This window comes from Stegostoma tigrinum, chromosome 16 (genome assembly GCF_030684315.1).
Source record: "Stegostoma tigrinum isolate sSteTig4 chromosome 16, sSteTig4.hap1, whole genome shotgun sequence".
In the NCBI taxonomy this organism is placed as follows: Eukaryota; Metazoa; Chordata; class Chondrichthyes; order Orectolobiformes; family Stegostomatidae; genus Stegostoma; species Stegostoma tigrinum.
Genome location: NC_081369.1, coordinates 32,656,162 through 32,667,985, shown reverse-complemented (window position 1 = coordinate 32,667,985; position 11,824 = coordinate 32,656,162). Strand labels below are relative to the sequence as shown.

Here is an 11,824-nt window from a genome sequence, read left to right as displayed (position 1 = left end):
ATGTCTTTCAACAATACTAGTCCACTTCATTGCCTGTAATTTTTTAATAAATTTCAACTGCTGGTTATAAAATCCAGTGTTTTAAGACACAAATGAAACCTGTAAGTCAAAAATAGGTGGAGAGAAAGGACAATTAATGCAATAATTGATTTTTCAGAGTACTGTGAGTTATGATTTTGGGCTAAATTAAAATTGGTGTCTTAGTATGGAATTCTAAACAGTGAAACTGGTGTTACTATATTATTTGACTTGTATGTGACACAGGATCCCTGAGCTGCTGCCACTACTTAAAGAATGTGCAGTTTACTGTTCATTGCTTTAGACAGAACCAGATTGAGCAAATGTAGATGTGGTACTTCCACTAGTTATCCCCAAATTATATATAGTTTGATTTTTTTCCATCCCCAGTTTGTTCCCTTCGCCAAAGTACCATTCCACCTTCACTTTCCAACAATTTGTTTTACACTGAGAAATTTTCACTTAACAAAAAGTAGGAAAAAGAGTCAAGAGACTCAATTTGTGATGTGCCTGATTAGATATTCCACCATAAAATTTAAATATACTGCTGTAATGTTTGTTTTTGAATGGAGGTGTGCAGTACATAATTTAAACACATTTATGCAACATAATGGTTCTCACTAATTGTATGTGCCCTTGGAAGCTGCCTAAAATAATTGTTTAATTTACAATTGTAAAGAAAGCCAGCCCTGAAACAACAGCTTCTACAGCATGTATGATGTATGCAAGTTGATTTTGTTTTTTCCCCCCCAGATTTCCAACAACCACAGGAAAGTCTACCCCAGGTATTGTAAACTGTGGCTGAAATGAGTGCAGTGTAGAAATCTTATGCACTTATTTATAAAACTGCCTCTGTTTGATTGAGAACAGATCTGCTTATTTAAATTCTGTACCCATTTAAATTGAACTGAGCTTTTAATCAAACTGTTACAGTCCAGAATTCTTACCTTTAATCCCTTTAAGGTTTTTACATGAAAACATTTTGGTGTGGTTAAATACATTGTCATGATCCAGAGTGCTCTGGATTTGTCCACCATGCCTTTCCAGATACCAGAACGTATGAAACCAAACTGACCACTCTAAATACAGCTGCTTCAGACACAGTTGGCTGACAATTATTTAAGAGATAATGGGAACTGCAGATGCTGGAGAATTCCAAAGATAATAAAATGTGAGGCTGGATGAACACAGCAGGCCAAGCAGCATCTCAGGAGCACAAAAGCTGACGTTTCGGGCCTAGACCTCTCTGATGAAGGGTCGAGGCCCGAAACGTCAGCTTTTGTGCTCCTGAGATGCTGCTTGGCCTGCTGTGTTCATCCAGCCTCACATTTTATTATCTGACAATTATTTAATTCCACTGGATCTGAGACAGATCAATACATGCACAGTTAAGGTTGACTCTGCAACAGTTCATTGTTCTTGCACTGAGTTGTACTTTGTCCTTTCCAAATGTCAGCCTAAACTTTAGGATACAAATTTAAACTGTCCTCAAATGGTCCCTTTCTGACAACACTTGATCCAATTGACCCATGTCATTTCCAATGAACCAGGTTTAGCAGTAAACCAAAAAAAACTGATAGAACTGCAGATAGCGACAGTGGTTGGGTGGGGGGGGGGGGGGGGGGGGGGGAGGCACAACAAAGAAGGTTTGGTAGCAGCTGGGGAGAGAAAATCAGTTAATGTTTTGGGTCCAGTGGCATTTCCTCAGTTATCCTTCCCCTTAATTTCCTTCCCATCTTGGATTCAGAAACATGCAATACCTATGCTTGCTTTCTTTGAGTCAGTTCTTGGTTCTAAATCAGATCAACCCAGATCTTTTGGTGGAATAGGCAATTTGACAGGCAGTTTACTCAAGTACCTGAATGCAGTTAGTAGGGAATATTAAGTCAAAAGTCCTTGTATAGCTCCTGGATAACTTAAACTGACCCCTTACTTTGCTGCAACCCCCACCAAAAATCCAACATATATACATACTCACATGTCATCCTATCCACAAACTTCATCCACTCGCTGGATGTTTGAATCTGCTTTATAAACAACCAGTGGTTTTAAAAGTCTTGAGTTGAGTTAATCCTCTTAGCAAGTCTCAGGATGATCCATTTAAGAGTTGGAACAGAAGTAATTGGGGAGCAGAGAATTCAATTTCAGTTTGATCAAAAACAACTAGAAACAGCTCGATTAACTAGCTCTAATAGGTGCTTCTGAGGAGACTTGATGAATGGCTTCAGGGATGCCAAAAATTCCAGCTGTTGTCTTAACAACTAAGAAAAGTGTCCTAGACAAATATCAGTGGAAAGAGAGATGGGGCATTTGCCACCACACCCAGCTATACCAGGCTGTGGGGAACAAGTCATGTTTTCAGATGATACCAAGAGATAGTATTTAATGGTGAAATAGGGAGGCTATGGCTAGATTAGGGAAGGGAGTAAATGTGATTGTGATACATGAATGGGTAACAATGGATATTCCAATTGGAAGGTTTTGTGCACTTAAAGGCTGTATTCTGGTTCTGTAAGATTATTGTAAACTCAATCATCTGACAGCCTTCATCTTAGAATAATTAAGGAGGCATACTTAAGATGGCTGTCAGTGACCACATGTAGGATCACTGTCAGCCAAAAGATGATTAATGGGAGATTTTGTTGAGAAATCTTGACAAATTGCTACGCAATGGAAGATTGCAGCTATTCTTAAATCTGTAGAAAGGAAAATGCGCTATGGTTGCAATGTATGAGATTAGTGTCTAAGTGATTGGTAGAAAAAAAATGGAGAATAGTACTAGAGAAGAACAGTTTATTAAATCAAAATTAAAGTCAGCTTAAAAAGTAGCAGGGACTTTTCTGGAAGTGGTAGCATTTGTTCCGAGGAAGAAAGTCCAAAGTCCCACTTGTCCTACAGCTATGAAATAAGTATTTAAGACAAGCTGTTTTGTATGTTATTAAAGAAGCAAATTGAGTGACACAAGAATGCAGCTGCAAAAGCTATTCTGACAGTACCTTTATTTAAAATAAACAGCAGCTTTTAAGTACATAAAACAATATCATAAATCAATACTTTGACCATACTATTCCTCCCCTTTCCTCCTCCCTCCCCCCCCTCCCTAGCAGCAATTAGGATAACTTGGAAAGCACCCTTTATTTGGCAAAAGTCCACCAGTTTAAAAAGGTCAGTATTAAGAGCCAAGTTTTAGAGTTCTAACATCCCAGAAGTAAGAGTTGCAGGCACCACAAAGAAAGCAATTAGAATTCTACAGCCATCTTCTGCCTTCAACAGTAGGCATGAGAATCAAATCCACTTAACTTTCATTTATGTTATGTTAAATCATTTTCTTAAATTCAGACTTCGAGGTATAAGAAATTCACCCGTAATGTGTTTCAGGATTGCAAATGTTTGAGATCTTCACCTGAGCCTACAATGTTTTTCTTACTGCTCTGAGGAGGAGTTAAAATTCCAGAAGGTACAGGTGAACATCTACTCTGTTCCAACAGTGCCTGCTTTGAGAGAGCTTTATCCTAGAAAGAAGAAATGAAGCAAAACATTAGTCAGTTCAGGTTACTTGGAGCATGTGAGCAATGAATTTTCCAGAGAGACCCTTGCAGTTTTACAGACTTTAAAAAAAAAACAATGGTTTTGAAGCAGTACAAGTTAGCAATAAATTAACTGCTCTGCATCTAGATATTCATCAAGTCACTTGTCTAGTGCAGTCAACATTGAAGGGGAAAAAAAAAAATCACCTAACAACAGCAGCAAGATTGTTTTCCTGCATCATTTAACTTTCTTCTGTATAGAAGAATATCCTGTTCCTCAACAGAACAATGCAATATTAAAGCTGTTTCTCATGCTCACCACCTTTGACAGTGTGCTGTCCAGTACTGCAAAAAAAAGTTGAGTGGGAGATGAACCCCAAGTCTTCTGGCTCAGTGGCCATTTGAGACAAAATCCCTAGGAGTCTCAGCAATCTCAACTACAACTGAACCTTTTTAGTAGGGACTTTGAAAAGCTGTATCCAATTTCCACTAAACAGGATAAATTGATGAATTACTATCCTTAACTTGTGCATGAAGAAATACTTAAAAGGAAGCAGCCAAAGTTTTAGTAATTTTGCATATGACTGAAAAATTAATCTTACCAGTAATGATAAGCTGTTAGAATGTGTCTGTATGTTGTGCAAATCTTCTGGACAGACACCTTTCAAATTTTTGTGTTTTATACTTCCCAGCTCTCTCAAGGCCATTGCAAATGGAACCATCCATTTCACACATCCTTCTATTTCACTCCATTCAAATCCTAAGCATTAAATAGGTTATTAATTGCAGTTATATATAGCAATTAAAGTTGGTACTTTGTTTGAACATCATCCTACCTGAGACTTTGTGAACTAATTCACAAGAAGAAAAGTGATACAAAGCTGAGGCTGCAGTGACACCATATGTGAACTCCAAACATTTGAAATCCAAGATACAGAGATCCAGTAGCTGTGGATAAGAGTAGAAGGGCTGTTAATATTGCAGGGTTGCCTTATAATTTAAACAGAATAGGTTGATCATCCTTGAGAAGCAAATAGGTTACTGTTCCACAGCTGAAAACACATTGCTGAAATAAGTGGGATTTGATAAGAGTAGGAGAAAAAAAAAACTGGGGTGGAACTGGGCATTGAGCCCATAATTTCATACAGAACCTTAATCTTTGGTCTGTAAGGGAGCTGGAAAGATGCACACTACATGCTTGCCCACAGCTGACACCTTTTTGTTAAAGGTTGAAAAAAGGTGTCTGATGCGTAGGTAGCGCACTTCACCCCATTTTAAGCTTTTACTCATTGGTTAATGGTAACAGACTACACAAGATCAAAAAGGCTGTTTATTCCTGCACCCAACTGTCAGGCAAATTGCAGAATTTGACAGAGGTAGTAGGTGGTGTTGCTCAATGCATTCAGTATTGTGTTCATGTAAGCTAAGGAGCAAATATTTTTATTCCATGCTTTAGCCTAACTTACAACAAAAGAAAGTCTAAGGTAATGGTATAGTGTTAGGTTAGGACTATAATATCTTCATTTTCTTATCCCAATGCCCATACATCAGGCCTCATCACATGGATTGTTACCATAACCACCCCATTGCCAACTACTGATGGGACCAGATAGCAGCTGTTGAAAGGCCTGGGCTGACCTTGACACATTCCTTTATCTGCCCAACTGTTTCTCTAGATTTATCTCCACCTATTGTTTACTGCTCCACCTTCAACATATAACCAACTTTTTACCCAAGCTAGAAATCAATTCTTAAGTGTCACTGGACCCAAAACTTTAGTGCTGCTTTCTCCCCACAGATGCTGCCAGGCCAGCTGAGTTTTCCAGCAGTTTGTTGTTTGATGTCTAGCTTCTGCAGATCTTATGGTTAGTGTGTCTGAATTGTAATAAGTCAGTTTGTGGACAGCTAGACTCAAACATCTACACATTAGATGTCTTTTTTGAATTTCTGGCTTAGCTGAAGGTAGTGGGACTGGAAATGTTCCATCAGGAAAGGGATTGTAGTTTAAGACATTGCAAAGGAAGATATACAGTAGGTACATGTGCCTGATGTCTCCAGTAGAGAAGACTGTTGGAGAGACAAGAGGAATGCAAGCTCTGTCCACGAGACAAGAAAGCAACTTATTTTTGTTGTCAGAGATTTAATAACTAGAGGATTAACAGTCTTTTGTATGTTACCTATTTGCCTTGCAATGGTAAGGATTGTATCACAAACCAGCTTAGTGTGGGGAGGGGCCCAGCCTGTAGTGTTTAAGTAAGACTCTGTTTTCATTTCTTGAGCAGTAGCATGATAAACTGTTGCCTTAGATGAGAATACGATAGCACCAATGTGTCAGGGTAGGTTGTTGTTTTTGTGCTTGAACCCACTGTTTTGGTTGCAATCAGTTATGGGGGAAAAGTCAAGTAGCTACCTCTGCTTGTTTTAGTCTAATTTTAGAAATACTGCCAGTCAATCGCTAGATTAAAATTGAAACTGGTTACATTATCACGTGGTTCAAGCTGGTGGATACAGCAATGTTTGAAAAAACAATAGCTAAATATAAGATGTCTGAAATTTACCTCCATTACGTGAACAAACATTTCTTGGGGGTACTGTGGTATTAATATTTCATACATTTCCTGCAAATATGCAACTTGCATGTAGATGTTAAGCCAAGACACTATTGTTATCGGGCACAGATTCCACTGGAGAGCCTAGAACAATTTGAACACAGATTAATCATCTGACAATTGAGCCCAGTTAGCTTCCAGTCTGTTACTAGAAAGCATCTGCAGTCAGAGGAGGCCACTTTCTATTTTAAGCAAGCCTCATTCTAGTTCTTGACCCATCCACACATATTACTTTAAGCCTATAAAAGAGAATAAATATATAAAACCAAGTAGAATGTTAACATTTCCGTTTATGAAGTACCTTCAGAACAACAAGTTCCATGTTAAGGATTTCTTCTTCTGTGCAAGCGCCATCAGTAACATAGGCAAACTGGTGCAGCTTTGGTGGGTAGATTTCCTACAAAAAGCCACCATTAAGTGCACTGAAACTACATTTGAAATAGTGCAAGATTTCAGCATATAGTTATCTTCTTACCTCTAGCTTTGCAGCAATAAATAAAGCTGAAATACCAATAAGCTGTAATCGCGTCTTCACAACATTTTGTTGTGTTGCCATAAACCTATCGAAAAAGTCCTGGGCTAAATAAAGTGTCTCTCTGTGTAGCTTGTAGACTTCGCAAACCTTTAATAGAAAAATAGTCAGTTTTAAAACAGGTCAAAACTTGGTGTGGAGCTGAGTGAACACAGCAGGCTGAGCAGGAAAGCTGATGTTTCGGGCCTAGACCTTTCTGAAGGAGGGTCTAGGCCTTAAACATCAGCTTTCCTGCTCAGCCAGCTGCGTTCATCCAGCTCTACACCTTGTTATCTCAGATTCTCCAGCATCTGCAGTTCCTGTTATCTCAAAACAGAAATTTATCTAAAACAATTTTTCTTTCAACTGTTGAGAGTAGAGAAGCATTCCTACAAAACAAATGTCATCTTTAACAGGTCTAAACTCATTTCACTTAAATGAAGAAAGCTTTGTTTCTCCAGTAACAGCAGTACCTTGGCCAATATTATTTAGCTAGAAAGTACAAGATACTGGAACTTTAGTCAGAATCCAAATACCTATACATTAAAAGTACCATATTAAACTATAATCAGACCCTCAAAGTAAAACAGGATTAGACAGTAAAAGGCTAATCAGTCAGTAACATTAAGGATGAAAGAGCAATATTATACCATCATTACCTCTGCTGTTTTAGGACTTTAATATTAATTGAGCATTTTGCTTTTTGGAAAGGCAAATCCATTATACACTTAATGGAAGGAATGTTGCTGAACGGTGATCTTGGTAGAAGTTCATAGTTCCTTGTAAGCGGAGTCACAGGTTGACAGGATAGTCGAGGTGTTCGGTACACTTCCCTTTGTTGGTCAGTCCATTGGAGTAGAAGAATTGGGAGGTCATGTTTTGGCTGTACAGGGTGTTGGTTAGGCCATTGAGTATAGCAATTAGTTCTGGTCTTCCTGCTACAGGAAAGATGTTAAACTTGGAAAGATTCAAAAAAAATTGTGATTGCTGGGGCAGGAAACTTTAAGCTATTGCAAGAGGCTATTAGTAAGCTTCTGACCAGATAACCTGCTTTGGTGATGTTGGTCAAGATATAAATTATTTTTTAAACCCATGTTTTTCAAGCAATATCATGACACCTTATTCCTAAGGTAAGTTTAACTTGGTGCACCACTCAGCCAGATAATGTGCACTTGCTTCGAATGGGCTTGAAAAATTCCCTTTCAAAATTCTCAAAGTAATTAAGAATACCCTCATTTTAATTCAGCTCTAGAAATACCATCATTAAACTTGGAACTGATTACATTAATACAAGCAGTTCAAGCTGAACATCCAGCAGTTTTCAGAGTAACTGGAGACAATAAGTGGGATCTTGTTCTCATCCAAAAAAGGATTTGTTAACATTTGAAGAGTACTTTTTGGGGACTATTTCCAATATTGGTTTAAATTTTAAAAAAAACCACATTATCCACACAGAAGTTTGAATGAGTACTCGTTACAAAGTCCTTACCTCCATTAACCAGTCAAGAAGAATAGCTCTCATCTTAGGTTGCAAGAGTGGATGCTTTTGGAAAACATCTTTGTCTCTCAAGTAAGCCTGCTCCTTCTTCAGAAGGATATTCCATACTTCTTCATGATTTCCCCAGCTATTTGTATTTAAGAAAATAATGTCACCATAATTGACCTATGCAAAGCTGTCTTCTTGCATTATGAAATATGGCTAAGACAGTGCAAGTTTAGTGTATAAATACTTACCACAATGCTGGTAATGGTGAAGCTCTAGTTGGAGTGGCTAAAACATTTTTGAGCCTGTACTGCACACAGCTAGTAGAATTTGATGTAACCATGTCATCTAGATTTGTGCATGATGTTGCATGTAGTCTGTATGGACTCATACAGTTGGCTACAGTAGTCCAGCAATCCTGCAATTAGTCAATTTTGCAAACAAACTAATCATTAGAATAGTTGTCAATTTTCAGACTGAATTCAGCTTAACAGTGGCAAAAAAACATCACTAGTCCAAAAGTCTGAACTGGCTAATCCCTCTCAATTAACATTCCATGCTGCTATTCCAATACTGTCACTTTACCCCAATTCACTAGAATCACTTGATTAGCTGGTAATGTTAGAACCATGCTTGACTATCTTTCATTAAAGCTAGAGAAGGAATAAAAAAACCAACAACTTGGCAGAATTACTCCAATTCACCTAGAACTGTGAGGTAGCAGGATCGGAGCCCACATTCTCCACCCTTTGGGCCAGCGCAGAGACTTAGTAGTTAGCACTGCTGCCTCAGTGCCAGGGACCCAGGTTCACTTCCAGCCTCGGGTCTGTCTGTGTGGAGTTTGTACATTCTCCCAGTGTCTGCACGGGTTTGCTTTGAGTGCTCCAGTTTCCTCCTGAAGTCCAGAGATGTGCAGGGTAGGTGGATTGGCCGTAATAAATTCATAGTGCCCAGGGATGTTAGGCACGGGAAATGGGTCTGACTGTTGTGCTCTTCAGGAGGGGCAGACTGGACCTGTTGGGCCAAATGGCTTGTTTCCACACTGTAGGGATGCTACAAGATGTTCCTTCAATTAAGTTGGTTAAATGGTAGGACAGGATCAGTGGCAACTCAAACATGGGCTGTTCTGGTAAAGGGACAGTGTGAATAGCATTGTACAAAAGGAGCCATAAAGTTGGATTAGCCATCACCTTGTTGAATAGCAGAGCAGGCTCGAAGGACTGAACAACCTACTCCTGTTGCTATTTCTTACACTTAGTTCTTGCATCATACTTGTGAGTTCCCTGAGTGAAGTTTTTAAATTGTGCAATTTTGAGCTGATTTTCCAGTGTTAGATTTACCCAGATCCAAAGTATTGAGATAAAACTATTAAAAAGTTACAACCAAAATTTCTGCCCAGGTGCCCTACATCCCAGCCTACCTGCTTCACAAAACCTTACTGCAAGATCTATTGGTATTGCCACACTAGAATTCTAGCATTGCTAGATACTCTTGGCTAGTTTTGAAAGATATTAAACCCCAGATTTTATTAAAATATTTGGGTCAAGGGGAAAAAAGCACTCTAGAAACCACCACAGTGGTTTAATTTTAATACTCAGTTATTGGATAATTTGCTTACTGTGAAGCTAATCAAGTGCTCCTGAGAAACCAAAACATGTTCAAGACGACCAAGGCCTGGATTATATGCCTAAACAATGTACAACACTGCTATTCAGTTAGTGGCAACATGTTGACCAGAATCGAAATAGCTCAAGATTAAGAGGTTGGCTAAACAAACAATCATCTACGCATAGCAAAAGTCATAGTTAAATAAAACCTGCAGACCTCATATTCTATTACCTCCTTTTCGTATGGTTTCGTAGACTGCACTTCTGTAAGTTCATCCAAGTCTTGCAAACACTACGATCAGAAAAGACCGATTACCAAACTTAGAAAGCGTGCTAAAGCACAATGGCATATTCATGTGCGGTTAAACTTACAATGGCAACGTCGGCTTTTCGCTTTCGGGTATGCAGCACAATCCTGTTCGTTTCTTCAGTTTTCGTTGATTGGTCTACTAATTCACTGAAAAGAAATAATAGCTTAAAAAATGCACATTTGCTCATTATGGCAAAATGCCTTGTAGAGATTAGGCCTTGTAGAGACACCCACCGTGAATTTATAACTGGTAACACGGCACTGCTTTCAACTCACTTTAAAATGTACCTTTTTCTGGGCATCTTCAGTGTTGTTTGTGTGGTTTAAAGATCTCCTGTAATTCAGAAGGGAGAGGCTGCATGAAGTTACTGTCGCTTCTCGAGGTAGTGAGGTGGTTGCTGCTGCTTACTCACAGGAGTGGACCTCAGGTTTGGGCGCGGGATGGGGTGGGGGCCACGCTCCTCTGGCCCAGTCACATTACTGGTGTTGGGAAAAGAGGGGATGAGAGGGAGGGCACTCAGCCCCAAGCCGGCCTCTGATCTCAGCGCACAGCCGAAGATGGCCGAAGCCGGGACCCCGCGCTGCCTGCTGTTTAACCGGGAAGAATGTGGGTACGACCAGCCTGCGCTGATGGGGTGTCAGCTGGTGCTCACCACTAGGTGACCCTCGGTATCTGTGCCCCGTTTCTATGGTCTTATCGCCCCCTGTCTTCTTGCTCTGTAGCCTGCCGCTGATGCTTCCCTCCAGTTAGCCCTCAGCCGGCTCCCGCTCTTAGCCCAGCTCCGCTCCACAGTGCCGGCTAGTCTCTCTTCATCGCGCTTGCGCTGATCCCTTTAAATCGCTGGCGGGAGTCAAGCGCGCGTTCTCAGCCGGAGGAAGTTGTCACAGGCCACGCCCCTGTCCCCTTAGGCTCCGCCCCGCGCTCCTTAGCTCATGCTCCCTCCTTCACCCCTTGTGTCCGGCTTGTCCCACTCAAACAGACTCGCTGCCAAACCCCGCCCTTCCCAGGAACCCCACCCACCCAGAACGTCATGCGCCACATCACGCCACACTTCCCCTCTCCGACCCCGCCCACCAGTGCGAAATGGGTGGCGATAATGACGGTGAAGATTGGGGATGTGGTCAGTACGTGGGTCGAAGATAAACAAAATTCCCGGCCTTCAGCCTGGGGGCCTGGAGCCGTAGAGCCATGGAGCCTTAGGGCCAGGCTCATTCCCTTTCCCGACCTAGACTGAAGCTCCAAAAGCTTGTGTTTTCAAATAAACCTGATGATTTCTGACCTTGTCCACCCCACCCCAACATCGGCACCTCTACATCATGTGTGTCTTTGACTGTCAGTGAGAGAGGGTCACCAAGCAGCCTGCTGCTTTGAACCCTCGCTTAGATCTCAGAGGTGATGAGCTTGTAGCAGCTGTGAGACCGTGCAAGCTCATTGTGTTGTACTGGAGATGGTGCAGCTGCGGCCAATGCCAGGTGAGAGGTCAGTCCTGTCATTGATCGGGGGTGACAGTGACTGATACTCTCGTACAATATCTACCTCCTCTTTTCTAGGGGCTTCTCTCAGTGGGTTGTCAGTGTCTCAGATAACCAGGAAGGCCTGTGAGGAGGCTGGGGTTGTATGTATCTCTCAACTTTGCCTCCTATCACCCATTCCCCCAACTGGCTTCAGGTCTTCACTGTTTGTTGTCATTTTATTTATTTCCCTGGATTGTAGCCGCATCTGAAAACCAAATGATCCTTCTCACAATAGACTGGTATG

The 11,824-nt window shown here is 40.8% G+C and overlaps 1 protein-coding gene across 5 annotated transcripts; it reads right to left on the bottom strand.

Annotated features, from left to right (window-relative positions):
• Positions 1 to 3,116: 3,116 nt before the first annotated feature.
• ccne1 (cyclin E1) lies at positions 3,117 to 11,015 on the bottom strand. 5 transcript variants are annotated; one of them, XM_048547223.2, is made up of 11 exons: positions 10,342 to 11,014; positions 10,128 to 10,212; positions 9,988 to 10,047; positions 8,400 to 8,566; positions 8,155 to 8,290; positions 6,630 to 6,776; positions 6,456 to 6,551; positions 6,104 to 6,238; positions 4,382 to 4,493; positions 4,148 to 4,305; positions 3,117 to 3,530 (listed from the first exon to the last, which is right to left on the bottom strand). In XM_048547223.2, the coding sequence occupies exons 1-11, from the start codon at positions 10,365 to 10,367 to the stop codon at positions 3,393 to 3,395; spliced, it is 1,260 nt and encodes a 419-aa protein (XP_048403180.1). In that variant the 5' UTR covers positions 10,368 to 11,014; the 3' UTR covers positions 3,117 to 3,392. The 5 variants fall into 5 exon arrangements, with proteins under 5 accessions (XP_048403180.1, XP_048403181.1, XP_048403179.1 ...); XM_048547224.2 differs by having other exon boundaries at positions 10,354 to 11,013; XM_048547222.2 differs by having other exon boundaries at positions 10,128 to 11,014.
• Positions 11,016 to 11,824: the final 809 nt, after the last annotated feature.

Bases quoted from the DNA above. Each gene is read 5' to 3' on its own strand.
- ccne1 (XM_048547222.2), bottom strand. From the start codon at position 10,253: ATGAGCAAATGTGCATTTTTTAAGCTATTATTTCTTTTCAGTGAATTA. The intron at 6,552-6,629 runs GTAAGAAGATAA...GGCTTTTTGTAG, and splicing joins TTATTGCTGCAAAGCTAGAG to GAAATCTACCCACCAAAGCT. The intron at 4,494-6,103 runs GTAAATTTCAGA...TCTTATCCACAG, and splicing joins TGTTTGTTCACGTAATGGAG to CTACTGGATCTCTGTATCTT.